The 19,512-nt window shown below is 35.0% G+C and overlaps 1 protein-coding gene across 1 annotated transcript; it reads right to left on the bottom strand.

Annotated features, from left to right (window-relative positions):
* Positions 1 to 296: 296 nt before the first annotated feature.
* LOC146170357 (elongation factor-like GTPase 1) lies at positions 297 to 18,159 on the bottom strand. Its single transcript, XM_083398005.1, has 24 exons — positions 18,069 to 18,159; positions 17,760 to 17,827; positions 17,396 to 17,483; positions 16,705 to 16,841; positions 15,999 to 16,136; positions 15,247 to 15,342; positions 14,711 to 14,823; positions 14,227 to 14,350; positions 13,816 to 13,895; positions 13,033 to 13,175; positions 12,079 to 12,201; positions 10,487 to 10,583; positions 9,414 to 9,684; positions 9,029 to 9,152; positions 8,229 to 8,360; positions 7,651 to 7,798; positions 7,074 to 7,210; positions 5,206 to 5,323; positions 4,390 to 4,559; positions 3,390 to 3,675; positions 2,682 to 2,984; positions 1,975 to 2,120; positions 1,224 to 1,408; positions 297 to 495 (listed from the first exon to the last, which is right to left on the bottom strand). Exons 1-24 carry the CDS (start codon positions 18,157 to 18,159, stop codon positions 307 to 309), a joined length of 3,507 nt encoding a protein of 1,168 aa, XP_083254131.1. The 3' UTR covers positions 297 to 306.
* Between the last annotated feature and the right edge of the window lie 1,353 nt (positions 18,160 to 19,512).

Genomic DNA, 19,512 nt, shown 5'->3' with positions numbered 1-19,512 from the left:
AAAGTTTTTCCACAACCAACAAGGCGTTTCTTCGATATAATGCTCGGACGTAAACATAACAAATTGAAAACAAAACTGTCCCTACAAAACTGTCCCTAGACCCAAAAGTAAGCCTAAAAGCTTCCATCTTCTTTCGATGAGTCGTAAGTTGAGGCATTTATCCCCGCAAACCAGAAGGCGTTTTATCGATAATTCTTGGACGTAAACATTGCAAAATAAAATTCGCCCCAAAATCACTTCTCCTTGAATATGTGCCAAAAACCTCGACTCTTTGATCCTCTTCATTGTTCCTCCTCATAAAGAGCCTTACTTGTTCCTCCCGAGAGTCCGCTGCTTCTCCGCGTGCTCCACCGTCTTCTCATCGACGAAGAGTCCCTTCCTTCTCCTCACAGAGTTCATGTACTTTGTGGCTTGGTTAGCGAAGTCGGCCTTCTCGCCGAAATGCTGGATTTCTTCTTCGGTCGTAGGAACCCAGAATGGATCGCTTGGAACAACCTAAGGACGAGGTTTTGCACAAATTATGTGTTAGGTCGTTTTTAATCTCAAACGCCAGGCGATGATTAGCAAATTGAGTAGTAAAAATAATATTTTTTAGTTTTACATCTTTTTCTATATATGCAGGATTTAGACCACAATTTTGGTCGTAATTTCTTTTAAAATGTTGGTCTAAAAAAATTTTAAACGTTGGCTCAAAAATATTTAAAACTGTGCCCAAAAATATTTAAAATTGTAATCTAAATTAAAAAATCGTAATCATAGTTTAGGTATACTTAAAATCGCGATTTAAGTACAGTGACACCAGGTTGATAATAAATTACTGTGCACTGAAAAAGACTTCAGTATCGGAATAAGATTCAATATTTACCTTTTCGATCGACCGGAACGAGCACTCGTGTTTAATATAGGAAAAATTTAATATAGGAAAAAAAAAAGAAATAGCAATATGCGATATTTTCCATACTAATTATATCGGGCCTCTGAATAATAAATATTGGATAAGAAAGACACAAGTTACTATGCATGTTCCAATAAACTCAATTAGCAATGTCTCCATTTCACGGTCTAGTTTAGTTTTTTTTTCTACAATTTCTCACTAACAGGCTTTTTTGGAGTTGCAAAATACAAACAAAACACAAAAAAATAGAAATGAAACAAATATGGATCATGTCTACAAGTTTTCGAAAATTGAGTCTTTACTTTGCACGGTATTAACACCAACTCACCTCCCAATGACTGAATACAAGTTGAGGAGATGCGAGTCCACTTGTTCGCTTCCGTATTTCATCCGCGAACCCGAAGCTCTCAGCCACGGGGAGTGTGGCGACGATGTTGAAAGAGCTGGTGCCGTCGCGTAGATCTTCCCGAAGCACTCTACCCTCCCTGCGCCCCAACACCGCGTACACTTTGCCTGCGACAAGTAAAAATGTCGTGTGCTTGAACTGTGGGAAGTGTTGTAAACAAGTCATTTCAAAATGACTTAAGCCAACGTCAAATCATTTTTTAAATAACTTGCGCCCATTCTTTTCGAGTCAAGTCCCAATCATGTCATCATTACAGCAAGTCAATTCCTAGCCAAGTCTCTAAGCGACTATACAAGCGATAACTCTACTAAAAACAAAAAAACGCAACATTATTTTATGCTGACAAATTAGGATATATATTATACACCCTTATTTAACAAAACAAAAAAAGTTAACACTTGAAACTTAAAAGTTTAAAAAGGAGATCACACCGCCACACTTGTTGAAATCTGTTATACAATAAAACATGTAAAGGTGTTGTAAATCATAGAATTTAGTAAAACAATGCATAATGTTGAAAAGCTAAGCTAACATGAAATAAAATTTTGCTAGTCGGATGTTGCAAAAATATCAGGTATTGGAATCGTAATAAAACACGAAGAATCAGGCATTTCTGGTATAAAAAGCACCATTGATTACAAGAGGTGGTGATTTTTAAGCCAGCGTAACATACCCAGCACTTCAGCAGTCGCCTGTATGTCGCACGTGTACATCGCAGCCATAAGTCGTTGTGGTCTGGCTTGGAACGCTCTTCTACAAGCTTCCTTGGAGGCCGATATAAGCTGGCCTGACATAGGGCCGTGCCAGTGGCGGTCTGGCCTGAAATAAGTAGTAAGAAAACGTGACTGGCGATTAAACATAAGCAAAATGGAGTTGGTTATAACCCGGGTTTTTGTTTGATGACATGATCATGTGATAGGAGAAGTGATAGGAGCTGATATTATTACAAAGATTTTGCGATAACTATGACCAAAAGTGTTGTTAAAAATGTTCGCATTATTGATTAGCAAGGATGGAAATGTCTTCAGATTTACTTGCCTAAGTAAATTAAGGCGGACGCCAGTTAAGCTAATATATGTAATACTTTTCTCCATATATATATATATAAGTGTTGGTGAAACTAGATTTGATTTTGATTTATTCATTAGATAATAACAGAGTTTTTCTTTTACACATTTTAGTTCATAAGTGCAAGTTTAATAAACTTATTAATTTCGAAACAAGCACCATATCCAAAATAAAACCATGCTTTAAACTATAGAAAAGCTGGGTATAGGCTGCGTACTGTGCAGTGTTGGTAGAATTTCATCTTCAAAAGAGGTGTACTACAGACAAAATTAAAAAAAAACTTACTAACTAACAAACTAGCAAACTAACAACCTTGATTTCGAGGCAAAGACATCATTATTAATCTCATCCGCTATTGTTTCTTCACTAAACGTTACAGTCGGACCATCTTTTTGTGAAGAAGTGTACGACTCGCTCGCGCCCGTCTGCGGTTCTACATCTGCCGTCTCGTCGCCGCACGAGTTCGCCAGAGAGCCATTGGTGACCGTATTTGGCTTCGGTCGGCTGAATGTCCATTCTTCCACTACAAAACAGACTCCATGAAGTGGTTCTTCACAGAGAGGCCCAGATAAAGTGGCCAGCTGGAAACCGCTGACAACACTGTGGTCAAACTCCCTGCGTTTTTAAAGTTTTTTTTTAGGTTTTAAAGGAGTTAAAATTAACAAAGAGACAAGGCTTTGAGTAAATATCGGCAAATTTATAACAAAAAAAAATAAAATAAAGCGATTTGAGAAATATCGCAAGCTCAACTTGAGGGCTTAAAGAAAACACTTTAAATAAAAATTAAACGGTTCAAATTTGCAAATTAAAAAAAAATTGTATAAAATTCACATCTTAAAAAAAATAAAAGTATGTAAACGATTGCTAAAATAATATATGTTTTACGAATAAATAGATCGCGTAATGGAATGTTTAATTTATCAGAATTTTAGAGATTTAACAAAAGAAATTTAATAGATACAACAGTTGCAATGAAGCAATTGTTTTTTCGTACAAGAAATAAACTTCAAACATATTCACCTGAAAGTCCCGCTAACTTCACTCGCCCCTTCATCAACACACGTCCAAATTGAGGGTCTGTGGTAATCGGGGGTTCGATTGAGCAGCAAGTTGGGGCCGATACCTCTTGGACCCATTGACCACATCTGGTCAGTAGCTTCCGACCACTTCCGGCGTCCATCGGCCTCAAATGCGCGCCCGAGGTCGACTTTGAGCTTCCTGAGAGCGAGCAGTGTGGCTTGCTTTACTTTAAGCTGGGAAATGATGTTTTGGACGAGACTGGATTGATCGCTGTCTTCATTGGAACCTTCGATGGATGGGGTTTGGTCGTTCGTTTGAGGCTAAAATGAACACACAAGATGTAGTTAAATTTTGGAAGAACGTACTTAAGTTTTTAGGACCGTAATGCTAAGTATAGAGATAGCGTGTATCTAAAGTAGGATTATATATAACGGGCTTAGGTTGAAAAACAATCAGTTAACGGTATCAGCCAAAAATGTTGATATCGTTCGATCTCGTCTTAAGTATAAGGTCGAATTTCTGAGTTTGGAGAATCAGAGTGCTAGCCCCGAATTAGACAAATATTGTTGGAATGCAGTAGCAAACTTACCGGGCCGGTAATGCTTAGCTATATGGTTCGATTTCGAGTTGGGGCGATTTGACTACAACGAGTAAAGGTTGCTAAGAGTTATCGTTAAAATGCAGAAATGAAAATTAAAAACGGTAGGAGGAGATCGTTCGTCTTACAATAATTAAAATCTTAAAACAGTTAAAATCAGGTAAAGATTTCACAGCAAAGAATCTTCAAAACAGAGGATCCCACGATCAAACTAATATATATTAATACAATACTGACGAATGCGTTCAACGAAAATAGATTCAGTTTATAAATAAATAAAAAAGTACCAAGTACAAATTTAAGCTTTGATGTCAGTCAATGGCTGTTTTAGGCAGTACTGTACTACCTGTGCTGGCCTGTTTGACGAAAGTTTTTAAAACAGCAACTTCAGTTATCATAAACCCACCTCTTCATTGTCCTCCCCTCCTCCCGTGCTGCTCCCTGTGCTCTCCAACCTCCTCCTCCGCTGAAGAAACGCTTCCTTAATCTCCAACTCCATCTGACACAAAACCTGGATCAGCTCACCGTTCTGCTCCAGTAACTTCGTGACGTCAGGAGGTAGCGGAACCGCTCTGATAAAGAAAATTAAGAAACAAGTGTTTAAATATTAAACAAATTTAAATACACCATTTTGTATAAGAGTAATAGACCGTAAAGTCGGTTCTTTAAAAAGAGTTTTTTTTTCTGTGAGTTTAAGGTGAATTTGGCTTTTATTTGCTATTTTTTTTTCCACGAAAAAAACCTGAACGAAACTTAATAGTAAATTTCGCTTCTAGTCATTTTTAAATTAATTAACTGATACAGGTTTTGTAAAAGCATCTTTAAATATTGTACAACAGTGTAAAGTACCTCAATATTTTCAAATGACTATATTTTAGGCAAAATGCCTTAACTTGAGACTCTTGCGTATTCTCGTAATCTTGTCAAATGAGTTTATTTGGATTTAGGAGGAAATTGAATATTTTTTAAAAATAATAATTTATGTTGGTTTAAAATTGTTCTGTTGACCCCATCCAACTGTTTGCTTGCTTTCCTTTTTTGTTTTTTTTAATTTTTTTCGCACTTTCGGAAAAGTCATGTGCAATCGAAAAAAATAAATTAAAACCAAATATAATTTTTCTTGACTGAATCACTATCCACCCACTAGCCATAAACAAACGAAAAAAACATAAACCACAAAACCCCTTTTGTGTAGTATATATATAAGAGAAAATTTACCTGACAACAAGAGTACAGTTCTTGTCGGACGTTTGCACCACAACAGCGCCGTCTCGCGGTTGCGTTCCTCCGTTCTTTTTAACCGCTAGTTGGTCGGCATCAAAGTCGCCACCACTCTCTGAACAAAAACAGCAACATCGATCAATGCAAATAAGCGGAAAGTTCACAGACTGTGATATTATTTTCGCGATGTTTTGCTCTGTACGTGCTACTCAACGATATTCTAGTTCACAAAGACGAAGAACACACAAAAGTAACGGTCATTTGCTGCTTGATAATTTATCTATTGCAATTTGTTTGTTTTTTTTCGTTTTTTTTATGAATAAAAAAAAAAAACAACAACTGTTCGAATTTTGCAAATCTTATATTTTTACGTAAATTTAAATAGCTTTTGTCGTTCAAGGCTGAAGTTTATTAATTAGAATATCTAAACCAGGGGTGACGAACACGTGGACCTCGGGCCAGAAGTGGCCCGTGAAAGAATTTTGTGTGGCACGCGAAGCATTTGGGCGAGACCACGGCAGTCTTGAGGTTTCTTTGACCCGCTTCTATTCTTTGCGATGCGCGTATATTATGCAGGAATAGTAGAAACTGTTGTGTAAATCCATACAGTAACCATCAATTCAGGATTCAACTGTTTATTCATTGTTGGGTTATAAAATATACTAATAATAATTAAATTTAACACCGTTGGCCTGGTGCTGCTAGTTGATGTGCAATTGTGTAAGCATCGCGTGGGTTTTGATTTGTTTCGTTTGATGAACAATTGTTTATGGTTTTATAGTATAAGTAAAAAGTTGTGTGACCCGCTTGCTCAGCGGTAACTGACAAAGTGGCCCGCGACAGCAAATAGGTTCGCCAACAGCGAACCTAAGTAAGTTCACAACTGAGGGTGAGCATTTAACACTCTTAATAATAGAGTTAGCTCCACCACGCCACATATCAATAGATAAAAAACACTCTTCTTATAGCTGTTGTCGTTTAAGGTCGTAATTTAGTACTTGGAATGTAATATCTAAACAAAGTAAGTTCAGAACTGAGGGTGAACATTTAACTCTCTTGTCAACTTTCTCTAAATTAGTATTTGACAGTAGATCACGGCCCCACGGCTAACAGATAGAAAGGTTTAGGCTGGTTAACACTAGACGCGTCCTTTTTAACACGTCAAACGTGTTAAAAAAACGCTTACGGTTGCGGAAAAGTTGAAATATTTCAACTTTGACGCTTTCGGTTAGAAGCGAGAAAATTTGCCGTTAACGCTGGCTACGCGTTATGCGTGAACCAGCCTTTTGACTTTTCGTGCGACACATTGGCTATGACTCTGTATGAATAAAACAGATAAAGAAATCTCAATTATACAAACACTCGTTCCACAAAATACTGAACACCATAAATTATAACAATCGCCTTCATTCGTGAACTCATTTAAAACAATGTGACGTCATAATCAACAAACAGACCGGGTTTGTGTGAAATCAGTAATGAAATACAAGAAAATCTTATGAAAAAGTTGATTTTTGTAAAAAATTTTTTACAAATATTTGGTCCATAATTACGTAATAAAGGCAGGAATGGATATCTCTTCCTTTTATGACTGTTTTGTTTAGTGTTTAGTGTTTATACAGAAAAAAGATAAATCATCTTAATTTTGTTCTACAACTATTATATATAAAGCTTGGGTATAGTAATGCGTAGCGTTGAGGGGTTACCTAGAAAAATCAAGTGACCAACGCACAGCAAGCATGTTCAATTGTTTGGTTTATGAATACGTTTTTTAGGTTTAGAAAAATTCCAAGGAAATGCTGGAATGAATGTATAAGCCACACTAAGATTGAGCCATTTTAGATTTGTAATAAAAAAAAGCTTACCTTTCTCCCACTTTCGCATCATGTTTTTTTCTTGCGTCCCAATCAACTCATTCATTACGTCAACTTTGGGCCGGGGAATCACCGTTTCGCGGAACGGAACGATCGGCGCCGACGAGTTGACCTGGATCTTGGCGAACCTGACAGAAACGAAATATCGGTAACGTTACTGGAATAAAATGTCGGACACCAGGGGTTCTTAAAGATTTTTAACGCGTCAAGCAAAAACAATTTGACAAAGGTTGTGTAACGTATGACAGTGGAAATAAATCTAGTAGGAATCGAAAAAAAATACGCTGTTTATATAAAAGACAAGATGCAGAAGCAAGCATTAAACAGAAGTTAGGTTAATTAGCGATTTGAAGATCATCATTAATCAATAATAGGCCAGAAAGAAATAGGCCGGCTTGGTAGAAATTTGGTTTTCCTGTTTTTTTATTAATGGTGTGAACAGATAAACAGATAAATACAATGACAACTTTTATAAATGCACAGGCAAATAAGACGTAGGTTTTGACGAAAAGACTATGGGCTTTGCTATTCTTACCTACGTCTATTTCAAACACTTTTAGCAACCCACCTTTCCCTAAGGTCGTCCAGGCACCTCTGCAGGTGAACTTCCCCGGCAGCAACCAGCACATGTTCGCCTGTATCTTGCACCAACACTTGCACGCAAGGGTCAGCTTGGTTGAGCAACTTCAATCCGTCCATGAGAGCTCCCATCTCGCCTGAGATAATACAAAGGTCGATTGGTAAGGCTTGTATATAGCCCGTATGCGTAATTTTATAATATTTTCAGGTTGGATTTGAACTCTGTTTGACGGAAATAAAATATAGTAGGTTTGATATTGTTGAAAGATTTTTTGGGGGGCTCATATTGCAAAGTGTAATCGCAATATGGGCCCCAAAAAATTATATTGTATTAAAAGTTGTTCACACCTATAAAAATTACCAACTAACACCTATAAGAATGTATTGCGTTCGAATCTTAATGATAATTAATTAAACTACAACGATCCTATGACAACAGACGAGCACGTTTTTTTACATCAATCGCAAAACAGGTCTAATTTACAATACCTATGCCATATTTTTGAAACTATAGTAGCAAAAATACCGAACTATCCTAAATTTTCAGAAATGTTAAAAACAACTTACTTAGCAGCTGAGGTTCTACAGCAACCCTTATAATTGGTGCAGTGTCGAGTGATAATGCGTTGAAAGGTGGGCAGTATATGGAGCTGCATAAAGTGGCCGAGTTAAGCACGTAATCCTCCAATCCGCTTATTCCTGGAATAACGTCAAAAATCATTAGAGTCACAAAAAAATTTATACTTTTTAGGCTCAGGTCCGTTTAAGAGTCAGGGTAGTAATCAGACAAATAAAAAAGTTTTTTGTTTAATGTGATTAGTTTTCAAATGGATCAGCGTATACTATATAGCCTTGTTATTACTCCTAATGAAATCAAGCCATTTATAATATTCGGAGATATTCTACAGATACAGATAAAAAAGAACATTTTCATAACTTAACATAAAATTAAAAAACAAATAATAATTTTAATTTTTGGAAACCTAACCACATTTTTGGCAATAAATTGAACTTTAAAAATTTCCGGTTTTGCAAATAAATTTGGGGCGGCTTATTTTGTAAGAATGACCCAAAACGGACTTGGTAATTTGAGAAGATTTTTTATGACACATAACGATGTGAATTGTTAAGCAGAAAGAGGTAACCTAGTTTATGAAAACGAATCCAATTGGCATCAAGTTTCATTAAATCAATTGCTTTGTGCTTCTAGTTCTAATCTAATCAAGTTCTACATACAATTTTGTCCAGCGGAAAATCTACACTGTGCCTTAATATTGGTAAAACGACCCAAGTTACACATATTAATTTTACAACATGTTGTTCACCGCTACAAATCAGTGTTCAACGTAAAGTATTATAGCACACACCAAGTATAGTTCCGGCGGGTGCTTCATCCACACTTTCCAGCTCTCTTCCCATCCACAGATAAATATTCCCAAGTACAGCTTCAGAAACGTGTTGGCTCGACGCTACAAGGGAATGGGGGTCGGTCTGAACACAAAAACATTAAGGTAACATTGTGCAGTTTCTCCCAATAGCGGAGTCAGAGTAATTACAAACTTTATTTAAACTAATTTTTTAGCAAATCGAAAAGATTAGATGTTAATTTTTGGAACATAAAACAGAGCGTTCAGCAAGATTTCATATAGTCACAAGGCTCACAAATAGTCAAAAGACTAACATTTTATAAACAAGTATTGGTGAACAAAATATTTCTTGCAGATTTGTCTTACGCATCAACACAACATTCACCTGATCAGCAAGAGCTGGGTCGTGTTTTGGCCCAAGAACATAGAGCTTCTGACCAGGTCGAGCAGTCCCGCTGAACACTCGGGCGAAAGCAACGAAATGCTGCGCCTTTTTGGCCGGGACTGCCCCCTCGGATGGGTCCGCGTCCCCGCCGGGCACAGGGGGTACCGGGGGCGGTCGGGGAACCACCTGGGACCCGGATTCGCCCCCTTTTTCGGCGTGGCGTTGACGGGCTGCCTCTCTTCTTGCTTGTAGCTCTTCGATGGTTAAGGGCCTGAGAAGGTATTCAATGCTGGTTATTGAATCTGTGCCGGTGTAAACGTAAAGACTAGTTTATCAATTCAATGTTGATGTAAGTGATCCTTTTCGATGGTTAAAGACCTGATAAGGTGTTTAATGCTGGTTATTGAACCTGTGCCGGTGTTAAACGTTAAGACTGCCTTATTAATTCGATGTTGGTGTCCAAGTAGTGATCCTTTAGTAACGTTTAATTTGTTTTACATATTTTTTTTAGCACTATGTGGGTTAGAGACCTGAGATGGTGACCAATACCGGTTATTCAGTCCGTGTTGGTGCAATCCGTTTCTATAGTGCTATAACTGCTATAATGTTGTTTGTTATGGTGATCAGTAAAAATTCAGCAGAAAGGGATCATATAATTTACACAACGTCTGTAAATATTTTTCAGATGTTAGATTAAGTTGTCAATTTAATGTTGGTGGCCAAAGTAGTGATCGTGAGGAAAAGTTGAATTAGATATATTTTTTCTTGGCTATTTGATCAGCAGTTATCTGTTTAATGGTAGTTTAAATATATTGTTCTTATTTGCATAAAATATGTATTATAATTACTTACTTACGGGCAAATTACAGAGTTTTTTAGCATTAGATAAATTTACTTGCCTACAGACAATATTTAAAGTATTTATTCATTCCTTTACAGTATTTTGTGTTAAACGGAGAATCATGTGCTTCATATCAATACCTTTGAACTTAATTTACGTGCCTTAGGCAGTTATTTGTTAAACAAAAATAAATAACTTCAGTTTAATTGAGTTTTAAAACATCACGTTGCACCTTTGTTTATTTTCTGGCAGTGATTTTGCGTCGACTGCAACCATCTTGGAAACAAGGATGATAGCAATGTCAGAAGATGGATCGCAGTTGAGGAAGTCTGAATAAGGCAAATAAAAAAACTTGGATTTTATGTTAAACATAGAATGAATATTATATTGTTTGTTTTCCCAAAAATTTATATAATTATAAAATTATTGATGCAAGCAGGGCAGGCTAGAAAAACAACTAGCCTGCAGTGAGGTTCAAACTCCCGACCTCCGGTCATAGCTTAGTTGTAGTACGAATTAGGTTTGAATTAGCTGAGATCGAGGAATTTAAACAGTTAGAAAATAAATACCTGGATTTTAATTAAATGAGCTAGGGATGTTCAAAGTAGAATCCCAAGGTATTCTAGAATAATAGGTTTCGAATCTAGAATAACGAATCCAGAATAGCGAATCCTAGTATATTTTTATTAAATTATCTAACCTTGGTTTTGTTTGGGGATGGGATTAATCTTAATCTACCCCACAGGGCCTACAATCACAGCAATAAATCACCCAAACAATTTGCTAACATGTGTACATTATAATAAAAAATCTCCCATATGTTTAACATTCTGAACAACTGTCATTTGAAGCAGTTCTGTAAACTGTAATATGTCAACTCTCCAAGTTGTTGCCAAAACTTATATTTTTGCCAATAGTGAGTACAATGAAACACTGCACACAGAAGTCTTAAGCAATTTTGTCCTGTTTTTTAAAGCATTGTTGGGTTTTAGTGCTTCTTTTTTGACTAACATGATCTGTTATGCAGTCAAATAATGTACTGCAAAGAATACAAAGTTACTATTGACATAACGAATTCTTGACAGTTACGCTGTGCATAACTGCATAATCTAGCTGAATATTAGCCTAAAGTTGACCTTAAGTAACCCTAAAGCGCATTTTGTGCACGGCCAGCATGTTTTACAACGTAATATTGCTTCTTAACGCATTTAGGGAAATTGCGAACTTCACATCAGACATTACACGTTGATCGCTCGCCCAATAACGCTTGATTGACACTTAATTATTAGACGAACGTTATCGCGAAACGCAGTAATTGGTCGCCCGAAATAACGCTGACACTGCACTACGATGTTACATTTAAAGCAAGCACTATAAATTGGTCACCGCGGCGACAGGCCAACTTACCACACGCGTTTGTACAATTAGGCGCAACAATCAGCGGTAAAACGATAAATTATATCGGTTCCAATTACCCGAAATAAACGGCAGAATTGGATTTGATAGTCTACTTTGAACATCCCTATAAATGACTAATCAAGAACGTTTTTTAATTTATAAACATTTTTAAATTAAAAAATATAATGTTAATTCATTGTAAATTCAACATGATTTTAATTACTGCTTACTAGTTTAATTGTGTAAACGTTTTAAAATGTTCACACAACAAACGCTTTATTTCTATTTTGTGTCAACTCTATTCATACTTTTTAGACAAGGGCTTTCGTCTAATTAGATTTAGAAGAATAATTGAAAAAAAAACGAAAATTTAATAAATATAACAAAATCTACACTCAAGTTGAAATTATTAATTTTACAACTTACTATGTTTGAGTATCTGTGAGTTTTCAGGTAGCGAGCCAAAGCTCCTGGTCGCTCCACACATGAGTCCTTCAACTCTCTCCTCTGGCAGATCTGCGGGGGAGGGAAGGTTCTCACATACACTTGCTATAAGGCGGTTATTGGATGGTCAAGGAATAATAAACATGTCTTAGGTGTTCAAACAGGCTACTGTGGTTTGAAATCAACTGTTTGTTGGCCTTGATTTTAAAATATCTCTTCAGTTGATTGGAAAAATAAGAGACAGTGAATTTTAGCTTTCTTTGTTCTATAGATCCCAGAGAGCAATATGACACTATTAAGAAAATCAGAATTTTATTTACCGTTATTTGAAAAAAATAACTTTGGAGAATTAAAAAAAAATGCACAACAAACTTTTGCTCTCTTAAAAAAATCAGAAAATTTTATCATGGCTGTAGTTTAGAGAATAAGACAACTAAATAATAAACGTTTTTTTAACTGCAACCTCACAATTCAAGGTTAGTATTCGGTAGAAATAAAAACCAACTAAGCATTAATATGAACGAATTGCAACATCACAATTTTATCCATCCCCGCCAAACTATTTGTTTAAGCCAGCACTCTATAGGTGAAGCATTAAGGACTTTTGATTGTAACTGATTTAGTACTTATTAAAGTTATTTTGCATTTGAAGTCATAAATTTCACCTTTCCAAATAAGATTAAGTACACACCCTAATTTGAGCAGAAGCTTACCGAACACAATTTGCATATTACATTATCGACAGCAAATTATTTCCCTTTTGTCAAACTGCCTAATACTGGTCGGTAAATAATGTCCGGCATTTCGTACCAGGTTTTTGATTTAGGTATTACAACTTTCAGTGAAAGGATACCTTGCAAAATCGACTGTTTGGTGGCCTTTATTTAAATTTTTCGGGCCAGATTTTGATTTTAACAACTTTAAATGTAAGGATACAAAGCACTGCATTGGCCAGTGGTAGCCACTGCGAGCAAACAACATGGAGGTAGGTCTTAGGCTCGGTCTTTGCTATTCTTGTGTCTCTAGAAGAAACCTGGATACCAAGTGATTTGGTGATCTTCGCGCATTTCTCCTGGTCACTGCAACAAAAATATAAAAATAAAAATATCAGATCGGAACCTCAGCTTCCGCACCGTGATCTAACTTACGGGTAATAATATTTTGTTGAACATTACTTTATCTTAAAGTGAATAGAAAAAATCGCTCTGGTGGTGTAAACAAATTTATAAACCGACATCACTTAAAGTGATATAATGCCGCAATGGTTAAATTAAAAAATCAACTGTAACATACATAACACACAATTCTGTGATCAATGCCCTCTGGAGTATTACACTGGCCAGCCATAACGGTGTCAATATGCGATAATAAAAACGACCAAGATTGTTTTTACTAAGTTTTGTTAAAGGTTCGTTTTAGTGGCCACACAAAACATAGGTGACCATTAAGTGCCGCATACAAAGACGACTGCTAAGTAAGGATGTCATACCCCATACCAAGTTGTAGTATTGCTATTGGTGCTCGTTCGATACATACTAATGTTGTATGGCTGCCGTTCCGATAACAAATTAATACAGAAATTTCAGTCATTTTTTGCATTAAACGTATAACTTTTTATCTTGAAACATAGATTTATTAAAAATAGTATGTTAAACGATTCCAATTCCCCCAAACACTTTCAAATTACTGTATATTCATATTTCACAAGAGTTGTCTTACCGTCTGACGAGTACTGTGTCGTAGAGTGACCAGAGGTTCTCGAGCACAAACTGAACGAAAAGTGGTTTCTTTGCTTTCGCCTAAACAAGCAAATTAAAATATTTAAAAACATAACATGTTTATTAAAACTCCTAGCATTTTTTGTTAAAAATCGTAGCAATTTTTACTAAAACTCTTAGCAATTTTGTTAAACTTTTATTAAATACCATAAATATAAATTTTGTACTTTGTAACAAAGTAAATTTAAGTTTTTAGCTACCGAATCCATGTCTTTTTCAGATACAATAAATGCTTCGCCTTTGAACAGGTAATTTAGTCAGAATCTATGTATTTTTCGGATAGAATAAATGTTTCGCCTTTGAATAGATAATTTAGTCAGAATCTATTTATTAAACAGTGCTTTGAAATTACCTGAGCTCCCTTGAGTATCTTTTTTGCTTTTGTGTTCACATAGAAGTCACCCCACAAGGTTTTGCATAAAGCAGTTTCATTTATACCGAGCTTGTCTGAAAAGAGCTTCGCAAAATGCTGGATTCTAAATTAGGTAAAAAGAAAAAAAATCTAACATTTTTAAAGTGGTGGTTGGATTGCCATTCTATTTATATTCCTGATATTAATTAGTTAAAGAAATCATTGTGTTAGTTTAGAAGTAGGCTACTTGTCAAAATGTATGACAAAACAATGAGAAGCTGAAACACTTATGGAAGTAAAGAATCTTCTGCATACACTAAAAGGCAAAAGAAAATTTTTTTGCTTTCGTATCAGATGATTTTAAGACTATTTATAAAAACAGGTAAAACATAAAATTTACAGAAAGTTGCATTTTGCCTTTAAAACATATTATCAGAATACTCTCAATAAAAATGTCTGTGTATAACCAGTTGTGTATACTTACTGAAACCCCCAACCATCGGCTGCACTGGCAAACACAACATTTCCTTTTTCTGGAGCAAAATACAAGTCTGAGTCATCCATATCATCAAGACCACTGCTCCAGTCATACACAACCTTTATCAACATAACTGATATTTATGCAACTTTTTAGGCATCAGATGCTCTTAGTATGGTAAAGACCACTACAAATCACTGAAAATTGAAAACTATGAAATGGTTTGTCTGGTTGTGAGGGTTTCAGTCGAGGAAACTTCCCTTAAATGGTCGAAAAGTTTTTAAAATGCTTGCTTTACTAAAAACAAAAACACATTTAACTTTTCTTCGTTCCAACCTATATTACCGGATATATTAAAATAAGGCAAATCAAAACTATGTTTTATTAAAAAGTGGGGGGCCTTGTGTTTAACCACCCTTTAATGGGGACACACACTATGAAAGGTTTAGAAACATTTAAAGGTAAATTATACAATGGTGGACATTACCACATGCACTACGAAATCTAAAACAAATAGTGTGAATTTTGAAAGACTTTCTAACCTTTCCATCTTTTAACTTGGTTTCTGTGGATGCATCAGACTGTGCCGTCTTCTCAAGTACTTCCGCCGAAAATAAGCTTCCCATAACAGCATTAACCTTGCAAAAAACAATTTAAACATTTTTACACACAGCATTATGAAATGCTAACAATACAATCAAGTATGTAAATAGAAACATTGGAGCATAATGGTTGGAGGTTGAGTAAGACGTAATAAGAATATCAAATCCCATACAGAAGTAGGTATCATTTTGGACGTTTCGAAGATGTTGAAAATGAATAAAGACTTATTCGAAACGTCCAAAATGATACCTACATCTGTATGGGCTTTGATATTCTTATTACGTAAATAGAAAAAAATACGTATAATGTGTTTTACTGGGGTAATATTGTTTGAAACTTGACTTATCAATGAATATATATTCTGTAATACCCTGGCAGAATAATTTTATACAGTTATTTTTTTAATTAATTAGATTAATTAGATAGATCACTTTTATATTGTTTTCTAATGCGTGATTCAAGGCTTTGTGAAATTATACATCACCAATATAATAAATTTAAAAAACACACTCATGGCTAACAATAAAAATAATACTGTGCGTATACAAAACACAGTAGTAATTTAAACCTAAAAATTACAATTTTATTTTACGCAAATGTGTAGATTTTTCATCTTAACTGCACCATAGGAATTGAAAAACACACGACTGACGCTATCCTTAAAAGTTTTTAAACATTTTACACATTGTACCTGTTCCAGAAGCTGCTGTAGGTGTATGTGTGCTTCTAGGGGAGTGTACTTAAGTTCTGTGATCAACCTGTCCAGCTTGTTCAACACCAAGATCGGAGTCAGCTTTTCCAACCAAGCTTGCTGCAGAACTGCTTTGGTCTAAAACAGAGGATAAAGCCTCACTCATTATAAAGACTTGCTCTAGTCAGATGCCAATTTTTGGTTTTCACAGGAGAGTTATTTTTGTTAAATATAACATCACTAAATGCTCACTGAAAAAAATGAGTGAATATGTGAAGTAGCATACATAGAACTCTGATATTTAATATTTTACTGCCTGAGAATGCAAAAAAATGTATCTTAAGATTATATAACATTAATTAAGGGTAGCAAGTTTCTGCCAGGGGTGACCCAACCACCATAAGAACCCCAAACTCGGCTTTCATGGATGTAGCCCTACCATTTGCTCTATTATTTTATTGTTTTCTATTCAAACAAAAATAAAAATGTGATTTGAATGACATGTACACAAAAAAATGTAGACTTCAACCTTAAAAGTTTAATAAAATAAAATAAGCAGCATAGCAAAAAACAGTTGATTTGCAACTTCATAAAATAAATATTGAAATACATTAACAATGATCAAAATGCTATTGATTAAAGATTTAATAAACAATTATGGTAAATTATATGAGGTACCATTGTAAAGTGAGTGTATCATATTCACCTGTGGACAAACCCCTTCCACTACATCCACAACTATGACAGCACCATCACAAATCCTCACGGCTGTGGAAACCTCACTACTGAAGTCAACATGACCAGGAGAGTCAATCAGGTTTATCAGGAATTGTTCACCAATATCTATCAAGAGCAACATCTTTTTTAAACAGGGCCTTTATTTTTTAGAGTTAGTAAATGCTAAAGTTCACTTTTAATTTTTTGCCGATATTTAACCCACTGTGAATTGAAATTAATAAAATATGGAAAGGCTTTTGTAAAATAAAGGCAAATTACTGACACACAGTGCTCTATATGATTTTATCAATAAAAAATGAACTAGGTAAAAATATTATAAAGTATTCCAGATACAACACTATTTTTAGTTTAACTGTATAAGCATAGTGGACATTAAAAACTTTGATGAAATGAGGACAGTTTTGTTAGGATTTGAGAGTCTTACATTTAAATGGGGAACTGAACTGACTAAAATAAAAAGAATAAATAAACACGACTTGACTCACCCACACTTAAACCCGAAAACCCACACACTAACTTAAATTATGTGCTTTGATTTAATAATTGTTTGAACCCTGTGGTAGGATTTTAGACCGGCACCTAGATACCTGGTGTGTGAATTTTCCAATTTGCTTAAAAGAGTTTATTTATTAAAAATAACAACAGTGAAACAAACTTACCTTCCTTAGTAAAGTTAAGTGCAATTGCGCTGGACTTCATTGTTATACCTCTCATCTGTTCATCTTCGCGGCTGTCCATATAACGAAGCTAAAAATACAAGTTAGTTTACCTTTTAAGTTTTCAAGTGGTGTAAGTACGTCATATTTTCTGTAACAATGTCAAAATTTACACTATGTTCAATTTTAGAAAAACAATCCATTCATCGTTTGATTTTTTAAGTAAGTTTTAATGTTAACAAACATTAAAGGTATTTAATTTTAGAAAATTAACTTGCATATATTTTACTAAATATAACAAATACAGAAAATTGTTTGTTTTTTTCATAGTTAAAACTTGACATTAAAATATAAAAGTAATACAGACCTTCCCAGCCATTCTATTTGATATAATTCCATTACTGGCAATTAATGAATCTGCCAAAGTAGTTTTTCCTGAAAAAAATAACACTTGTTTATAGTTGATATATATTACAAGTGGCGAAAACACTACTATTTTGGTTAGGGTAGGGTTAGCATTCTTGTTGGTCAAGTATTATTATTATATTTATTTCTTCTCTGCAAATTCAATTCTGACAACTTGTTACTGTAAAAAAGTGGTAGGATTTTAGACCAGCGCTTAAAAGAACTGTTTTAAAAAAAAAATATCCACATTTTACACAAAATACATACATACCATGATCAACATGTGCCAAAATGCAAATGTTTCTTAGATTTTTCGTGTTTCGTTGTAAAGTCTTGATTTTTTCAAGACTGGTTGTCCGCATTTTGCTTGTTCAACTGTCAAACGGTTATAATGTAACTAGCTTAACTTCGTAATTCAACGCAATGTGCACAAAAACGAGAACTGACTTTAGCAAATGTCCCACTTTTGCATTTAAAAGCACACGCGAGTTTTTTTTAGATCAGCTGTATTTCAATTTGTTGCGCAACGTTACGCATGAGTACTTTACAAGAAATATTCCCCTAAAACACGACTAAAACAAAGAAATAATTTAAAGCCAAGAGATTATTATATTTTTAAAAAAGAGAGATTATAATAATTTGATGTTCAGGCGGATACTGCGGCTATTAGATGTCAACATTTTTCTGAAATAAAACGAATTTTAAATAATGAATAAGCAAAAGTTTAACTTTCTTGTCAGAATGATTTTGCTGTTGTTATAACTGCATTTTCAACACACATACTCAAAAATAGAAGTTTCATATCGTTATGTTTATTTTGTGATAAACCAGCGTCATAAAAAAGTAGTATAACCGTAGAATACTAATTACAATAATTAGTATTCTGTGGTATTAGAAAGTCAAGTTATCCTAAATTGAAAAAAAATTAAAACATTTTGCAAATGTGCCAAGTTTCATTAGGCTTGTAAATTGTTAAATACTATTTCTTAAGTCATGTAAAAGTGAAACGCTTTTGACAGGTTCAATTGCGGTTCATTTTTTTAAATACTAGGTTTTGTCCCGGTTCAGCTCCCTGAATTCTTACAAAAACTGTTCGGGTGCGATGTTGTTACTGATAGGAATGTATGCCGAGTTTTGTGTAAACATTAAATGGTAACTTTCGACTTAATGATTGTGTGCACCGGTAGCATTGCTTTTTATAAGCCTATTTCACAAGGATGAAAATACCCGGCTAAGAAAAGTTGTTTTTTTCGGTGCCAACCGTCACACTTAACTAAGTTTCAATGAGTCGTGATAACATAAAGTTTGTTTCGCTATGAAAGCTCACAAGGAGTGGCCGTTCCGCCTGTGAACATGCAAAGGTGACAAGAACAGCATCATTCCCCGCTGTGTCCCACAAGACCCACATACGTTAGTCCAACATAATAGTACGTACCTACCGTGCGCCCTTGTAATTTGCAGCAGCAGTAATGAATATTGTTTATTAGTGCAAAAGATTTCAATTCGATTTTTGTCAGCATAAGAATTTGTGCAAATTAACGTTTTTCATAGATTTAGGGAGTACAGAGTGGTGGTCTTATTATAGTTCACGGCATTGAAACCGCCCAGAACAGTCGCTATACACTTGAGCGTAATAGGAAAAAAAATTGAGCGTAATAGAAAATCTGCAAAAGCTATATGATTTTACTATTTGGCGATGGGACATCTTAATTGTT

This window comes from Ascidiella aspersa, chromosome 1 (assembly GCF_963924565.1).
Source record: "Ascidiella aspersa chromosome 1, kaAscAspe10.2, whole genome shotgun sequence".
NCBI classification, from domain to species: domain Eukaryota; kingdom Metazoa; phylum Chordata; class Ascidiacea; order Phlebobranchia; family Ascidiidae; genus Ascidiella; species Ascidiella aspersa.
The sequence above is the reverse complement of the archived record's forward strand: the minus strand, read 5'-3'. Positions and strand labels throughout refer to the sequence as shown.

Coding starts and splice junctions, on each gene's coding strand:
- LOC146170357 (XM_083398005.1), bottom strand. CDS start 18,159: ATGCGGACAACCAGTCTTGAAAAAATCAAGACTTTACAACGAAACACG. Junction 15,343..15,998: donor TACAGCAGCTTCTGGAACAG/GTACAATGTGTA, acceptor GTTTTTTGCAAG/GTTAATGCTGTTATGGGAAG. Junction 14,824..15,246: donor CCAAGTTAAAAGATGGAAAG/GTTAGAAAGTCT, acceptor ATGTTGATAAAG/GTTGTGTATGACTGGAGCAG.